At 44.7% G+C, this 18664-nt stretch overlaps 1 protein-coding gene and 1 pseudogene across 1 annotated transcript in view; one reads left to right on the top strand and one right to left on the bottom strand.

Annotated features, from left to right (window-relative positions):
• Nucleotides 1-18664, top strand: part of FCHO2 (FCH and mu domain containing endocytic adaptor 2) — a 418994-nt gene that overhangs the window by 104483 nt on the left and 295847 nt on the right. Inside the window, exons 3-6 of the mRNA XM_063963877.1 lie at nucleotides 5723-5797; nucleotides 5891-6032; nucleotides 6130-6282; nucleotides 14959-15063. Coding sequence (XP_063819947.1) covers nucleotides 5723-5797; nucleotides 5891-6032; nucleotides 6130-6282; nucleotides 14959-15063 — 475 coding nt within the window. The remainder of the gene's footprint in view (nucleotides 1-5722; nucleotides 5798-5890; nucleotides 6033-6129; nucleotides 6283-14958; nucleotides 15064-18664) is intronic.
• On the bottom strand, nucleotides 13106-13224 carry LOC134948497 (5S ribosomal RNA; annotated as a pseudogene).

Below are 18664 nucleotides of genomic sequence, written 5' to 3'. Positions count from 1 at the left end.
TACCAAAGTCTCCCTCCGACAGGGAGGCAGTTCTGGAAGCCATTCACAAGCTGTACTCCCAGCAGGTGATAATCAAGGTACCCCTCTTACAACAGGGGAAGGGGTATTATTCCACACTATTTGTGGTACCGAAGCCGGACGGCTCGGTGAGACCAATATTAAATCTAAAATCTTTGAACACTTACATAAAAAGGTTCAAATTCAAGATGGAGTCACTCAGAGGATCTCCTGATAAGGGCAAGAACCAAGGAACAGTTAGAAGTCGGAGTGGCACTATCTCAGGTAGTGCTAAGTCAGCACGGATGGATTCTAAATATTCCAAAATCGCAGCTGATTCCAACGACACGTCTACTGTTCTTAGGAATGATTCTGGACACAGTCCAGAAGAAGGTGTTTCTCCCGGAGGAGAAGGCCAGGGAGTTATCCGAGCTAGTCAGGAACCTCCTAAAACCAGGACAGGTCTCAGTGCATCAGTGCACAAGGGTCCTGGGAAAAATGGTGGCTTCTTACGAAGCGATTCCATTCGGAAGATTCCATGCAAGAACTTTTCAGTGGGATCTACTGGGAAAATGGTCCGGATCGCATCTTCAGATGCATCAACGGATAACCCTGTCGCCAAGGACAAGGGTGTCTCTCCTGTGGTGGCTTCAGAGGGCTCATCTACTAGAGGGCCGCAGATTTGGCATTCAGGATTGGATCCTGGTAACCACGGATGCCAGCCTGAGAGGCTGGGGAGCAGTCACACAGGGAAGGAATTTCCAGGGCTTGTGGTCAAGCATGGAAACATCTCTTCATATAAACATTCTAGAACTAAGGGCCATTTACAATGCCTTAATTCAAGCAAAACCTCTGCTTCAGGGTCAGGCGGTGTTGATCCAGTCGGACAACATCACGTCAGTCGCCCACATAAACAGACAGGGCGGCACGAGAAGCAGGAGGGCAATGGCAGAAACTGCAAGGATTCTTCGCTGGGCGGAAAATCATGTGATAGCACTGTCAGCAGTGTTCATTCCGGGAGTGGACAACTGGGAAGCAGACTTCCTCAGCAGACACGACCTTCACCCGGGAGAGTGGGGACTTCACCCAGAAGTCTTCCACCAAATTGTAAACCGTTGGGAAAGACCAAAGGTGGACATGATGGCGTCACGTCTAAACAAAAAACTGGACAGATATTGCGCCAGGTCAAGGGACCCTCAGGCAATAGCAGTGGACGCTCTGGTAACGCCGTGGGTGTACCAGTCAGTGTATGTATTCCCTCCTCTGCCCCTCATACCGAAAGTATTGAGAATCATAAGAAGGAGAGGAGTAAGAACTATACTCGTGGTTCCGGATTGGCCAAGAAGGTCTTGGTACCCGGAACTTCAAGAGATGCTCACGGACGAACCGTGGCCTCTACCTCTAAGACAGGACCTGCTACTGCAGGGGCCTTGTCTGTTCCAAGACTTACCGCGGCTGCGTTTGACGGCATGGCGGTTGAACGCCGGATCCTGAAGGACAAGGGCATTCCAGAAGAAGTCATCCCTACTCTGGTAAAAGCCAGAAAGGAAATAACCGCAAAACATTATCACCGCATTTGGCGTAAATATGTTGCGTGGTGTGAGGCCAAGAAGGCCCCAACACAGGAATTTCAACTGGGTCGTTTCTTGCATTTCCTGCAAACAGGACTGTCTATGGGCCTAAAATTAGGGTCCATTAAGGTTCAAATTTCGGCCCTGTCGATATTCTTCCAGAAAGAACTGGCTTCAGTACCTGAAGTTCAGACATTTGTGAAAGGGGTGCTGCACATACAGCCTCCTTTTGTGCCTCCAGTGGCACCTTGGGATCTCAATGTTGTGTTGAGATTTCTAAAATCACACTGGTTTGAACCATTGTCTACGGTAGATTTAAAATATCTCACGTGGAAGGTGTCGATGCTGTTGGCCTTGGCTTCAGCTAGGCGTGTGTCAGAATTGGCGGCTTTATCATGTAAAAGCCCTTACCTAAATTTTCATTCTGACAGGGCGGAATTGAGGACTCGTCCTCAATTTCTACCTAAGGTGGTTTCTGCATTTCACATGAACCAACCTATTGTGGTACCTGCGGCTACTAGGGACTTAGAGGACTCTAAGTTGCTGGACGTTGTCAGGGCCTTGAAAATATATGTTTCCAGGACGGCTGGAGTCAGGAAAACTGACTCGCTGTTTATCCTGTATGCACCCAACATGCTGGGTGCTCCTGCTTCAAAGCAGACGATTGCTCGTTGGATTTGTAGTACAATTCAGCTTGCACATTCCGTGGCAGGATTGCCACAGCCAAAATCAGTAAAAGCCCATTCCACAAGGAAAGTGGGCTCATCTTGGGCGGCTGCCCGAGGGGTCTCGGCTTTACAACTTTGCCGAGCAGCTACTTGGTCAGGGGCAAACACGTTTGCTAAATTCTACAAATTTGATACCCTGGCTGAGGAGGACCTGGAGTTCTCTCATTCGGTGCTGCAGAGTCCTCCGCACTCTCCCGCCCGTTTGGGAGCTTTGGTATAATCCCCATGGTCCTTACGGAGTCCCAGCATCCACTTAGGACGTTAGAGAAAATAAGATTTTACTTACCGATAAATCTATTTCTCGTAGTCCGTAGTGGATGCTGGGCGCCCATCCCTAGTGCGGATTGTCTGCAATACTTGTATATAGTTATTGTTACAAAAAATTCTGGTTATTATTGTTGAGCCATCCTTTCAGAGGCTCCTTTAAATTTATCATACTGTTAACTGGGTTCAGATCACGAGTTGTACGGTGTGATTGGTGTGGCTGGTATGAGTCTTACCCGGGATTCAATATCCTTCCTTATTATGTACGCTCGTCCGGGCACAGTATCCTAACTGGCTTGGAGGAGGGTCATAGGGGGAGGAGCCAGTGAACACCACCTGATATCTCAAGCTTTTATTTTGTGCCCTGTCTCCTGCGGAGCCGCTATTCCCCATGGTCCTTACGGAGTCCCAGCATCCACTACGGACTACGAGAAATAGATTTATCGGTAAGTAAAATCTTATTTTTTTTTTTTTTTAAATATTCTAAAAAGGTCTGTATTTTACATGTATTTAAATAGAAAATGCACTTACTCTCTCCCTGGTGGTCTAGGGGGAAACCAGAGCTCTCTGTGGGCTACTGGGTTCCCCAGCCCTTTTCCGTGGCAAACAGATTACCTTCCCATATAGCCTCCTCCATGAAAGTGGTATGAGGAAATAGGGAGAAAGCTGGCCAACACAGGCAGCTAAGAGTTTTCAGGGAGCTCCAAAGGGCTTCCACTCATTGAACAACTGTATTCTGTACCCCTTGCAAATGGTAAGGGTCTTTTCTAGGACTATTTGAGCAATAAACATCTTGCCTTCAAGACAACTACATCTGAATTCCTGCGACACAGCTCCGTTCTGTGGCTTTTCTGGGTTGAGTCCAGTGTCTCCAAGCTCTGCCCTCTGTCAGTTACCGTGCAGGGCCTGGCCCATGGATCAGCTGATGCCAATTAGGTGTGTCAGCAGTGTGTCTTTGCATACACAGCAGAAAGCTGTGTATCTGGTGTCAATGAAAAGAGCCTGAGTGGAAATCAGTGGTTCCAGGTGCCAGTGGGAGGAGTCTGTTGGTGGCAGCAAAATATCCGCACACTGTGCAGTGGGTGCAGTCGGTAACAGGGAATCCCCTTTTGACCCAGGTCTCATGGGATCAAACAAGTCTGTAATCGCTTGGTGCAGGCAGCGAGGCGCATCCGGTCACAGTACTGTTTAAACATTTCCTTTAATAATATTGTATTCCTTGTTGCAATACATATACCTTTTGTGTGGGTTATTGAATTTCCTTGATTGTTCTTTTTCATTCTTGCCACAATTTTAATCACAGAGATTGTGTGAGACATAATTAGTTAGGACAAAAAAATGCATGTAAATAAAAAAGGATAGATCTTATTTGATTTATTTTACCATTGTTACAAAACACGGTTTCCATTTGAAAATATGTACAGGATTTCTTTTTAATTATTTTATTAAGAAAATTCTCACTTTGTTTCTATGTCCCCAAGATTTTAGCAGCTTTGATCCTGCTCAGCTAGGATGATAATACTTTGCAGCTAGAAATCACATATAATGGGTTCTAATAATGTTTTAAGTCTTTATGATGGTATGGCTTGTCCTCCTGCATAAAAGCTTGTATGTGGCTGTTTTTGTGAAATATCTAACATACGTACACAAGCCTGTAAAAAAATAAATAAAATAAAAGCAATGTAATCATAGCCTTAAATGGGGGATGTCATTTACCAACAGTTGTTTGTATAAATGTGTTGCGTTTCTACAGGGAATTGTGGCTATTGATCTGCCGAGAACTCCATAGTGGTCTGCCTGCTTATAAGAACATCAGTCTTAAGAATCAGTGGAGTGGCACGGTGTCAGCCTCATCCTATTCCTCTTTGTAACTAGAAACAGTCCCAGCTTTGTAATTCCATCTGTGTCCTATTTATTCCTGTATTATTGCATCTGAATTGTTGGCAATGAACAATGGTATTAACAGTTGCCATTTATTGTAATATTTAACCCTTTCCCAGCTGGTTGTAGTGTGTGGATGCTGCTGGTAAAGCGCTGTACTATAAAGGTTTGGCCCGTTGTGCAGTTAGAGGCAGCAGTGTTGGGTGGTTTCCTAATTAGGGACATGGAATTGTTGTTCCTGAGTTATGATTCCTGACCACTACTATTGGGGGTTTGGAACGTGTCACAGAGGTGTTTACTACAGTAACCTCCAAATATAAAGGAAATCTGTTTTACTATCATGTGCTTCGCCTCTGACGCCATGTGTTCCATATAGTACGTACAATGTGCACCAGTTTACATAAATCGTTCTCCTGTTTTCTGAAACTTTCTTCTAAGATTTAATAAGCAAAAATGTCTCAGTGCACCTATATAAATTTCAATGTGTATTTAGGCTAATATTTACCATTACAGAACGAAGTGTAATAAAACAAAGCCAGGTAGCTGGCAGGGAAGGGATCACACACTTGGTGCAGGAAGGATGATTGGACGGTGGATAAGCTTCCCCCCTCAGTGTATAGCAGAGCTTCATTTGCGGTGTGGGTCACCACTTCCTGATCTGTGCACAGTATCTGTACCGTCTTCTTTAGTGATATCTGGCTGGTAGTGCGGATGAGAGCTGCTTCGTCATCCACCTATTACAGGGAATGTTTATTATGTTCATTGCAGCCAGTGAGCAGTAACACTTGTAAAGGAGTACCTCATCTTCCGGTAGTATTATGGAGACAGTTCACGTGTAATGGCTTTTCCGCTGACTGTGTTACATATAATCCAAGTATCACTGATGTATGTAAATGTTTTTCTAGTAAATATGTTACAATTCTCATTCTAATAAGTATTTAACATGTATGTGTGCATTGCAAATACCTAACCATCCCCACCACAGTGTGTCTGTAGAAAGCAGCATCTCCCTCTTCCACAGCAACAATTAATAGAAGTCTCTACTTACTGTGCAGGAGAAGGGGCACATGCTGAGCACAAGTAGAACACCTGTGTCAACTTTTACTGGGGAATAGAGTCTTGTAAATGTGCAGCTGGAACGTGTCCGTGTTTGGAAGCCATACATATTGCCTAGCGTAGGTGGAGGGTCATATCTAAAATATGTGAAAGCGGAAGCCCACTTTAGGATTTGCTTGTCTTAGAAATTCCAGCTGTTTTAATAGCAATTTTCTTTTTTTACAGATCAACAATAGAAGAAGCTTATTCCCGATCGATGACCAAACTCGCCAAGTCTGCAAGCAATTACACACAGCTTGGGTATGTATGGTGTGCAGCTCAATAAGAAAACCAGGTTTTGTTCTAGTTAACTTTTTACAAGTGACCAGAGAGTAAATGTTTAATTTTACATAGGACTTTTGGGCCAGTTTGGGACGTCTTCAAAACCTCAACAGAAAAGCTTGCTGGCTGTCACCTAGAACTGGTCCGAAAGTTACAGGAATTCATAAAAGAACTTCAGAAGTACGGGGAAGAGCAACTGAAGGCTCATAAAAAGGTCTGATTTGTGAAAGTGTGCATGTTTGTATACTGGGATCATTAAAAACTACTGGAACATTTACATGGACGATTACCCATTTGTTTACATTTGGCAGACAAAAGAGGAAGTTTCTGGAACCTTGGAGGCGGTACAGAACATTCAGAGCATTACTCAATCCCTGCAGAAAGCCAAGGAGCTATACAACATCAAGTGTGTAGAGTATGAGAAACTGAAAAAGGAAGGAGCAGCCCAGAAAGAGATAGAAAAGGTAACAGTGGTGTCTTTGTTGTGTGCTGATGCTGGCCTGGTGTCATGCTTCCTTCAAGAGATGTCACTACCTCTCCTAAACTGGCCTCACATCATGGCAGCCTTCAGCACGTGGCTTATTTTGCAAGCTCTAACATTTCTCAATCTATAGAATAGAACAAGAAAACATTTAAACTACTTTTGGTTGTGTTAGGGGGAACGGGTTGTATGTGTCATGGCTTGAGAGGAGAAACATAGGAAAGCAGGAAGCACAGACTCTGATTAGAGGTGATGATGTAAAACACACAATGGGGAAATCCTTCCTTTGATATAACCTATCATGTTCTGCATTGCTTGCTCCAATAAATTAAGCTTTTTATGTATTATGTTCCATATATATGTTATATCCCCCTTGGTTTAGTGCACCATACATCGGTAATCTTAAATGTGTCCAGATACGTGTAAAAAGGCGTTTTCTCTATCGTCCTAAGTGGATGCTGGGGTTCCTGAAAGGACCATGGGGAATAGCGGCTCCGCAGGAGACAGGGCACAAAAAAGTAAAGCTTTACTAGGTCAGGTGGTGTGCACTGGCTCCTCCCCCTATGACCCTCCTCCAGACTCCAGTTAGATTTTGTGCCCGAACGAGAAGGGTGCAATCTAGGTGGCTCTCCTAAAGAGCTGCTTAGAGAAAGTTTAGTTTAGGTTTTTTTTCTTTACAGTGAGTCCTGCTGGCAACAGGATCACTGCAACGTGGGACTTAGGGGGAAAGTAGTAAACTCACCTGCATGCAGAGTGGATTTGCTGCTTGGCTACTGGACACCATTAGCTCCAGAGGGATCGAACACAGGCCCAGCCGTGGAGTCCGGTCCCGGAGCCGCGCCGCCGACCCCCTTGCAGATGCTGAAGCGTGAAGAGGTCCGGAAACCGGCGGCTGAAGACTCCTCAGTCTTCATAAGGTAGCGCACAGCACTGCAGCTGTGCGCCATTTTCCTCTCAGCACACTTCACTGGGCAGTCACTGAGGGTGCAGAGCGCTGGGGGGGGGCGCTCTGAGAGGCAAATATAAACCTTATACAAGGCTAAAAATACCTCACATATAGCCCATAGGGGCTATATGGAGATATTTAACCCCTGCCTGACTGGAAAAATAGCGGGAGAAGAACCCGCCGAAAAAGGGGCGGGGCCTATCTCCTCAGCACACGGCGCCATTTTCTGTCACAGCTCCGCTGGTCAGAACGGCTCCCAGGTCTCTCCCCTGCACTGCACTACAGAAACAGGGTAAAACAGAGAGGGGGGGCACATTAATGGCTATATATATATATATTAAAGCAGCTATAAGGGAGCACTTAATATAAGGATATCCCTTGTATATATAGCGCTTTGTGGTGTGTGCTGGCAGACTCTCCCTCTGTCTCCCCAAAAGGGCTAGTGGGTCCTGTCTTCATTAGAGCATTCCCTGTGAGTTTGCGGTGTGTGTCGGTACGTGGTGTCGACATGTATGAGGACGATATTGGTGTGGAGGCGGAGCAATTGCCAAATATGCAGATGTCACCCCCCAGGGGGTCGACACCAGAATGGATGCCTTTATTTGTGGAATTACGTGATGGTTTATCTTCCCTTAAACAGTCAGTTGAGGACATGAGGCGGCCGGACAATCAATTAATGCCTGTCCAGGCGCCTCAAACACCGTCAGGGGCTGTAAAACGCCCTTTGCCTCAGTCGGTCGACACAGACCCAGACACGGGCACTGATTCCAGTGACGACGGTAGAAATTCAAACGTATTTTCCAGTAGGGCCACACGTTATATGATTTTGGCAATGAAGGAGACGTTACATTTAGCTGATACTACAGATACCGTAAAACAGGGTATTATGTATGGTGTGAAAAAACTACAAACAGTTTTTCCTGAATCAGAAGAATTAAATGACGTGTGTGATGAAGCGTGGGTTGCTCCTGATAAAAAGTTGATAATTTCAAAAAAGTTATTGGCATTATACCCTTTCCCGCCAGAGGTTAGGGCGCGCTGGGAAACACCCCCTAAGGTGGACAAGGCGCTCACACGCTTATCCAAACAAGTGGCGTTACCCTCTCCTGAGACGGCCGCACTTAAGGATCCATCAGATAGAAAGATGGAAGTTATTCAAAAGAATATATACACACATGCAGGTGTTATACTACGACCAGCTATAGGAACTGCCTGGATGTGCAGTGCTGGAGTAGTTTGGTCAGAATCCCTGATTGAAAATATTGATACCCTAGATAGGGACAATGTTTTACTGTCGTTAGAACAAATAAAGGATGCATTTATCTATATGCGTGATGCACAGAGGGATATTTGCACACTGGCATCTCGGGTGAGTGCTATGTCCATTTCAGCCAGAAGAGCCTTATGGACACGACAGTGGACAGGCGATGCGGATTCAAAACGTCACATGGAGGTTTTGCCGTATAAAGGGGAGGAGTTATTTGGAGTTGGTCTATCAGACTTGGTGGCCACGGCTACTGCCGGGAAATCCACTTTTTTACCTCAAGTCACTCCCCAACAGAGAAAGGCACCGACCTTTCAACCGCAGCCTTTTCGCTCCTACAAAAATAAGAGAGCAAAGGGCTTGTCGTACCTGCCACGAGGCAGAGGAAGAGGGAAGAGACACCAACAGGCAGCTCCTTCCCAGGAACAGAAGCCCTCCCCGGCTCCTGCAAAAACCTCAGCATGACGCTGGGGCCTCTCAAGCGGACTCGGGGACAGTGGGGGGCCGTCTCAAAAATTACAGCGCGCAGTGGGCTCACTCGCAGGTAGACCCCTGGATCCTGCAGATAATATCTCAGGGGTACAGGTTGGAATTAGAGACGGATCCTCCTCATCGTTTCCTGAAGTCTGCCTTACCAACCGTCTCTTCCGAAAGGGAGAGGGTGTTGGAAGCCATTCACAAGCTGTACGCTCAGCAGGTGATAGTCAAAGTACCCCTATTACAACAAGGAAAGGGGTATTATTCCACTCTATTTGTGGTACCGAAGCCGGATGGCTCGGTAAGGCCTATTCTAAATCTGAAGTCCTTGAACCTCTACATAAAAAAGTTCAAGTTCAAGATGGAGTCACTCAGAGCAGTGATAGCGAACCTGGAAGAAGGGGACTTTATGGTATCCTTGGACATCAAGGATGCGTATCTACACGTTCCGATTTACCCCGCACACCAGGGGTACCTCAGGTTCATTGTTCAAAACTGTCACTATCCGTTTCAGACGCTGCCGTTCGGATTGTCCACGGCGCCTCGGGTCTTTACCAAGGTAATGGCCGAGATGATGATTCTTCTTCGAAGAAAAGGCGTATTAGTTATCCCATACTTGGACGATCTCCTAATAAGGGCAAGGTCCAGAGAACAGCTGGAGACAGCTTTAGCACTATCTCAAGAGGTGCTAAGACAACACGGGTGGATTCTGAATATTCCAAAATCCCATTTAATCCCGACAACTCGTCTGCTGTTCCTAGGAATGATTCTGGACACGGTTCAGAAAAAGGTTTTCCTTCCAGAGGAAAAAGCCAAGGAGTTATCCGATCTGGTCAGGAACCTCCTAAAACCAGGAAAAGTGTCAGTACATCAATGCACAAGAGTCCTGGGAAAAATGGTGGCTTCTTACGAAGCAATTCCATTCGGCAGATTCCATGCAAGAATATTCCAAAGGGATCTGTTGGACAAATGGTCAGGGTCGCATCTGCAGATGCACCTGCGAATAACCCTGTCACCAAAGACAAGGGTGTCACTTCTGTGGTGGTTGCAGAAGGCTCACCTATTAGAAGGCCGCAGATTCGGCATTCAGGATTGGATCCTGGTGACCACGGACGCCAGCCTGAGAGGCTGGGGAGCAGTCACACAAGGAAGAAACTTCCAGGGAGTATGGACGAGTCTGGAAAAGTCTCTTCACATAAACATTCTGGAACTAAGAGCAATCTACAATGCTCTAAGCCAGGCGGAACTTCTCCTGCAAGGAAAGCCGGTGTTGATTCAGTCGGACAACATCACGGCGGTCGCCCATGTAAACAGGCAGGGCGGCACAAGAAGCAGGAGTGCAATGGCAGAAGCTGCCAAGATTCTTCGCTGGGCGGAGAATCACGTGATAGCACTGTCAGCAGTGTTCATCCCGGGCGTGGACAACTGGGAAGCAGACTTCCTCAGCAGACACGATCTTCATCCGGGAGAGTGGGGTCTACATCCAGAAGTCTTCAACATGTTAATAGACCGTTGGGAAAGACCAATTGTAGACATGATGGCGTCTCGCCTCAACAAGAAACTGGACAAATATTGCGCCAGGTCAAGAGATCCACAGGCAATAGCTGTGGACGCACTGGTAACTCCTTGGGTGTACCAGTCAGTGTATGTGTTTCCTCCTCTGCCGCTCATACCAAAGGTATTGAAGATCATACGGCAAAGAAGAGTAAGAACAATACTAGTGGTTCCGGATTGGCCGAGAAGGACTTGGTATCCGGAACTTCAAGAGATGCTCACGGACGAACCGTGGCCTCTACCTCTGAGAAGGGACCTGCTACAGCAGGGTCCCTGTCTTTCTCAAGACTTACCGCGGCTGCGTTTGACGGCATGGCGGTTGAACGCCAGATCCTAAAAGGGAAAGGCATTCCAGAAGAAGTCATTCCTACCTTGATTAAGGCACGGAAGGAAGTCACCGTGAAACATTATCACCGCATTTGGCGAAAATATGTAGCGTGGTGCGAGGATCGGAGGGTTCCGACGGAGGAATTCCAACTGGGTCGTTTCCTACATTTCCTGCAATCAGGATTATCTATGGGTCTCAAATTGGGATCCATTAAGGTTCAAATTTCGGCCCTGTCAATATTCTTCCAAAAAGAATTGGCCTCTGTCCCTGAGGTCCAGACTTTTGTCAAGGGAGTACTGCATATACAGCCTCCTGTGGTGCCTCCGGTGGCACCGTGGGATCTAAATGTAGTTTTAGATTTCCTCAAATCCCATTGGTTTGAACCATTGAAAAAGGTGGATTTGAAATATCTCACATTGAAAGTGACTATGTTACTAGCCCTGGCCTCTGCCAGGAGAGTATCTGAATTGGCGGCTTTATCTTATAAAAGTCCTTATCTAATCTTCCATTCGGATAGGGCAGAACTGCGGACTCGTCCGCATTTTCTCCCTAAAGTGGTATCAGCATTTCATCTGAACCAACCTATTGTGGTGCCTGCGGCCACTAGCGACTTGGAGGACTCCAAGTTGTTGGACGTTGTCAGAGCCTTAAAAATATACATTGCAAGGACGGCTGGAGTCAGAAAATCTGACTCGCTGTTTATATTGTATGCACCCAACAAGTTGGGCGCACCTGCTTCTAAGCAGTCGATTGCTCGTTGGATTTGTAACACAATTCAACTTGCACATTCTGTGGCAGGCCTGCCACAGCCTAAAACTGTAAAAGCCCACTCCACAAGGAAGGTGGGCTCATCTTGGGCGGCTGCCCGAGGGGTCTCGGCATTACAACTCTGCCGAGCAGCTACGTGGTCGGGGGAGAACACGTTTGTAAAATTTTACAAATTTGATACCCTGGCAAAGGAGGACCTGGAGTTCTCTCATTCGGTGCTGCAGAGTCATCCGCACTCTCCCGCCCGTTTGGGAGCTTTGGTATAATCCCCATGGTCCTTTCAGGAACCCCAGCATCCACTTAGGACGATAGAGAAAATAAGAATTTACTTACCGATAATTCTATTTCTCGGAGTCCGTAGTGGATGCTGGGCGCCCATCCCAAGTGCGGATTATCTGCAATACTTGTACATAGTTATTGTTAACTAATTCGGGTTATTGTTAAGGAGCCATCTTTAAGAGGCCCTTTCTGTTGTCATACTGTTAACTGGGTTTAGATCACAAGTTGTACGGTGTGATTGGTGTGGCTGGTATGAGTCTTACCCGGGATTCAAAATGCCTCCCTTATTGTGTATGCTCGTCCGGGCACAGTACCTAACTGGAGTCTGGAGGAGGGTCATAGGGGGAGGAGCCAGTGCACACCACCTGACCTAGTAAAGCTTTACTTTTTTGTGCCCTGTCTCCTGCGGAGCCGCTATTCCCCATGGTCCTTTCAGGAACCCCAGCATCCACTACGGACTCCGAGAAATAGAATTATCGGTAAGTAAATTCTTATTATTTATTACACGGTATATTGTTTTGTTTCATATCCTTACTATTGTTATAACAAATAGGGGTCTGCGCCGCACTGGATTTGAGATCGCAAGGAGTTGTGTATATATACCCTTGCGAGTGGACCAACAGTGTGTAACAATAGAAGGATCCCTGATAGGGGTGCTTGATGTAAAAGTTGGTGGTGCTCCCAGAGTCAGTGGTATAAATTATAGTGTACAAAGAAAAAAGACTCTATGTTGGGGCACACTTTATGGATGTAAATATGTTAAAACATAACTTTTGTTATGGGTAATCATAAAAGAAGAATGGACACAGACTTACATACAAAAAACGGTCACCTTAGGTGGAGTTGAATGGTATTAGTTTAAGGGGTTGACGTGCCCCATGTTGACACCAAGCAAATTGCTAAGTGTACATAACCAATTCCAATATGCCTCTGGTGAAAAATATTAAAATCAAAGATATGTATAATATCTTAGTATATCAGGAGTATAATATCGTTATGGAGGAAACTGATTTTCAATATTGGTAGATATACTCCTTGATAATGGCTCCCTTGGTATTTGTAATGGTATTGCTATTGAAGCTTCTTTCTCTGGTAGGTGGTCTTGCAAAGATTGTAGTTCTAATTAGCAGAATAGGTATAGAGGTAAGGCCAATGTTTTCTCCACCACTGCTGCTGTTTGTTGATGATTGGAGCTACTGCACCTGATATTCCAAGGTAGTCACCTGACCTTGTACTGATCAGGCCTGTCACTGCTTTGCTTCCAAGATCAGATGGATTTGGACGTAGCCAGTGAAGTATGGCAGTAGTAATATTATTCAAACAAATGAGAGAGCGTGTGGTTTCGGCACTTATACCAAGTTGAGAACTTCTGCTGTCCCACTGATCTGCCCCAAGTCCCTGTTACAGTTGCATTGCAGGGAACTTGATATCTGGCAGTGGATGAGAGGGTTCTCGAAAAACAGAAAGTGGAGAGAGAGAGAGTGTGCCCCAACTTCTGCTGTTCACCGTCATATAGAATTATAGTGGACGGTGAATGAGAGAGAGGGGGTACAGAGAGGAAAAGGAGGTGGTGAGCTGAGACTCCCCAAAATTACCATGAATAAGTGTCTTGGATCTTGGAAGCAAAACAGTGACAGGCCTGATCAGTACAAGGTCAGGTGACTACCTTGGAATATCAGGTGCAGTAGCTCCAATCATCAACAAACAGCAGAAGTGGTGGAGAAAACATTGGCCTTACCTCTATACCTATTCTGCTAATTAGAACTATAATCTTTGCAAGACCACAAACCAGAGAAAGAAGCTTCAATAGCACAACCATTAAAAATACCAAGGGAGCCATTATCAAGGAGTATATCTACCATTATTGAAAATCATTTTCCTCCATAACAATATTACACTCCTGATATACTAAGATATTATACATATCTCTGATTTTAATATTTTTCACCAGAGGCGTATTGGAATTGGTTATGTACACTTAGCAATTTGCATGGTGTCCACATGGGGCATGTCAACCCCATATACGAATACCATTCAACTCCACCTACGGTGACTGTTTTTTGTATGTAAGTCTGTGTCCATTCTTCTTTTATGATTAACCATAACAAAAGTTAAGTTTTAACATATTTATATCCATCAAGTGTGCCCCAACATAGTCTTTCTTTTTTTCTTTGTACACTATTGTTATAACCAGGCAGTTGTGAATTGGTTACATCTTATTCTTACATTTGACACTTTACAATCATGGAATCATTTGATGTACTAATGGCAAAGGTTGCAACATGACTAAAGTCCCCCATACATCTGCGACGCCTGGGTCGGGAAATTTGGAATCTTCAAGTTTTAACATCTCTATTTCCTGATGACGACCAAAAATGGGTGGGATCGGCAAATCTGGAATTTTTAACTCAAACAATTTCCCTGACAAATCCATTGATAATTGGCTTTCTGGTCAGATCTGGGAAACAGTGATATATGTATGCCTTAAGACTTTCTCACGTGCCTCATTAGGCCTTTATACTTAAAAATTGATAGTGTAAAAAATAACTTTTATTAACTAAAACTTTAACGTGACTTGCAGCCCATGTGAGTTAACTAAACTCCTGAAGGCTATTGTCCAATTGGTGCTATAGAAAGTTATTATGAGCCAAATAAAGAATATAATTTGGTTACTTCACTTGTGTGTTAAGTATCTTAAACACTGGCCATTTTCAGACCATTTTGCATTGCTTAAACTCATTATACAGACTTTACTACACTGGAGATGGGAGTAAGTAGGTTTCTAGACGTTCCCTACAGAACTGTTAGCCCCTTACCTTTCCTACACAAGTGGTCGTAACCTGGGATTTACATGATTCAGGTAATAATCACTCATGCAGGTTTCTCAGCCATGCTTACTTCTAATATAAAAGGATTTGTCCATAGTTGGTGTCTACGTTGGCAAGTAGATTATTTGCTGATCCCTATAGGGTTCTACGGGTTCTACTTCTTGAATGAGGTTGGTGAATCCATTGTACATTCATTTATTTATGATTTACTTTAGGCATCAATAAAAGCCAAAAAAGCCACGGAGAGTTATAAGGGATGTGTTGAGAAATATGCTGCTGTAAAATCTGACTTTGAACAGAAAATGGTGGAGACTGCACAGGTAAGAAATCATTCATTATAAATAACGGGGCTGGATTTGAAGCATAAAGTGCACATCCATACTATTAATAAACTTGTTTGTTTCTACGTATGTTTGCTATAAACTGGAACTGCTGGACCTGTTTGATGGGGTTTTCACTGAAATGTTCCTTGAGTTACTCCGAGTCACACAGGCTATGAATCATCTCACTATCATTAATTGCCAAGTTAGCAAAATAAATTATCAATGCATCAAATAGTCTCTGTTGTTGTGCTGTAATGTGGGATCTGAGTCACAGGTGGGTATTTTGGGGGAGGGGAGTGCACACATAGGTAATGGAGCACATGTAATTTAGAAAAATGTTTATTTTATTCAAGTGCATCCACACCATGAGCAAGGGGGTACCAGCCAGTCAGTGTCATAGGGTGCAGTGCGGTGAGGGAACTAATAGCATTTGGTCGTTGCCTGCATGTCCCAGACTGCAGTGCTGCTGACTTGGGCGGGCGGTGGCCATCTTGTTGCTTCTGGCTGGCTGCTCAAGGTGGCCATCTTGCGGCTTCATCAAGGCTCCTGTCAGGGCCCTGATGAAGCCGCAAGATGGCCATTGTCTGCCCGAGTCACAGCACTACAGTCAGGGACGTGCAGGCAACGGGCAAACGGTATCAGTTCCCTCGGCGTGCAGCCCCCCATACCAGCGCACATGTTTGCACACTGTGTAGCTGCACTTGAATTCAAATCTTCCTAAATAATAGGGTAGAACGTGCCTTGCTGCGCCACCCCCTACTCCAATCCACCTATGCATGGGCTATACATTGTTGCCGCGTCCCTACCACCACATGTCGGAGGAAGAAACGTGTGCCAGTGAGACAAACTCAAGTCTACGTCTATAGCGCTCCTGATTTTGGATACTGGTATTGTTCTTCTAATTGTATGCCACAACTCTTTATTTTAGTGAAGATTTGTCCTCTAAATGAAATGATGTTGACAATGCAGTTTTTTGTAGTCAAATGTCTATAACCTGGCATCACAACACAAATATCACACACTCGCAATATTGGAGGTTGTGTTATACATACAGGCTTACATTAGATTCTATTAAGTCTATTCCTAAAACCTGCTGCCATTTGTCCTGCCACAGCCTATCATCAGGTTTGATCGTAACCTGATGATACTTATCATAACACTGGGGACTGCCTGTACTTTTCCATGTTTTGCTAACTTTTTTTCTTTATAATGTACAAAGAAAAAAAGGCAACCTGGCGCTATACCAATTATAATTATAATAGACTTATATTCCTGTTAATCCAGTACCACACTTTTTGTCATTAATTTAGCAGCAGGAAAACTTTGACTTGGGGTTTGCAATTCAAATCAAACACCAGAATCATCAGGTGTATACATTAGAAAAACTATCTCCCTGCGCTATAATTTAAAATGTACGATATGGCTGAAGATCCAATAATTCCAATTCCAATAAATTTATATAATATATAGTTTAATAAAAGTTTACTTTTTTAAACTTGACCGGTCATAAACAATAAAAATCACATACAACTCATTTAGTAACACTATGGAGGTGGATCCAAGATTGCTATGTGCACAACATATATGGTAAAAGTCAGCCTGTGGACTATAATTTGCTTGTATATTCCATATTCTTTTCAGTTTAGTTTATAACCATGGAAGCAATTGATTCCAGCATAGATTCTTTATATCACAGTTCCTTTATCACTTGCTACTAGCGATACAATGTTGCAGTATAATAGACTGCTCCACTCCGGAGCCTTACGTGCGGCTTCCACAAAGAATGTCAGCGAGGGAGAGCCCTAATAACGTATGAGGTAGACTTTGGCTGCGGGATCCGGCACTTTGCTAGCGTCTGGTAATTACGTTGTTCCCGACCTTAGAGCGCTGTGAGTCCCGTCCTCCGTGTGCTGCATGCACGCACAAATATACGTTATGGTAAGAACTTACCGTTGATAACGGTATTTCTCCTAAGTCCACAGGTTCTACAGGATAACAATGGGATATGATGGAGCGACAGCAATCAGTCAAAGCTTTCCGGCCTCCCAGCATGCAATGGGCCCGTCCATATATCCCCGCCTCCTGGCTCAGGCAAATCAGTTGTATTCCAAAGCTCAAGGCAGGAGCATCATGTAGAACCGTAATCAGGCGAGAAGAACACACATGCACACCCTTCCATACAAGAAGGAAGAGGTTAGTGAGTAAAAAGGATCCTCAAATCAGGTGCGTCAGGGTTGGATCCCTGTGGAACCTGTGGACTTAGGAGAAATAAAATAACGTATATTTCGCCTGCAGGGTCCACAGGTTATCCACAGGATAACAATGGGATTTCCCAAAGCAGTTTAGTGGTGGGGACGCTCCTGATGCCCAGGAGAATCCTTCGCCCGAATTCAGCATCGTGAGAGGCAAAGGTATCCAAGGCATAATGTCTTAATGAATGTGTAAACGGAAGACCATATGGCTGCCTTACATACCTGTTCTGTTTAAGCACCACATTGTGCTGCCCATGAAGGACATACCTTACGAGTAGAGTGAACAGAGACATTAGCCGGAACAGGGAGATCAGCTTGAGAATATGCTTCGTCATCCGAAGTCATCTTGCCAGTGTCTGCTTACCAGCAGGCCATCCTCTCTTGTGAGATCCATAGAGAATGAAGGGAGAATATGCTCTTCTGATGACACTGGTACAATCCACGTAGATCCTTAATGCTCGGATCACGTCCAGCGGTGCATCTCCCGCAGAAAAGGCCCTGAACCTAAAAGGCTGGGACAACATTTATTTTGTTAAGGTGGAACTTAGTCATCACCTTAGTAAGATACCCAGATCTAGTTCTGAGAACTACTTTATCTAGATAAACGATCAGAAATGGGGAACAATATGACAATATCCCTAAGTCTGATATTCTTCTAGCTGACGCCCTAGTAAGTAGAAAAGACAATTTAGCTGTCGGCCTTTTATGATACATATTATTAAGTGGTTCAAATGGAGCAACTTGAAGGGCTTCAGGACTAAACAAGTCCCACGACCCTATAGGAGAAACAACCAAAGGTTGAATGCGCAGCATATCCTGGAAAAAAGTATGCACATCCTGTAAGTTGGTCATTTACTTTTGGAACTCTACAGTCGATGCCGACCCTTGCTTACTCAAGGAAGCCATCCATTCCTGCCTGAAGGAATGCTAAGACCCTGGAAACTCTGAAAAAATTTGTGGTCCCATTCATTTACAGCATCTGTCATTCACAGATGTTTCCCATCCAAGTACTCCCCAGGCCCAACACTGCGTAGTTTCCAAGATCTGGTGAGATTGGGCATATCCAGTGTTGTGTGGCTGTAGATTTTCTTTCACTGCACCAATGAATATAGGCTTGCCATATTTGGTGATAAATGCGAGCTAAGGAAGGTTTCTTTGCTCTGAACACTGGCCCTCATTCCGAGTTGATCGCTCGCAAGGCGATTTTAGCAGAGTTACACACGCTAAGCCGCCGCCTACTGGGAGTGAATCTTGGCTTCTTAAAATTGCGACCGATGTATTCGCAATATTGCGATTACTAACTACTTAGCAGTTTCAGAGTAGCTTCAGACTTACTCTGCCTGTGC

Source organism: Pseudophryne corroboree, chromosome 1 (assembly GCF_028390025.1).
Source record: "Pseudophryne corroboree isolate aPseCor3 chromosome 1, aPseCor3.hap2, whole genome shotgun sequence".
Lineage (NCBI taxonomy): Eukaryota > Metazoa > Chordata > Amphibia > Anura > Myobatrachidae > Pseudophryne > Pseudophryne corroboree.
This window is presented reverse-complemented; position numbering and strand designations above follow the sequence as displayed.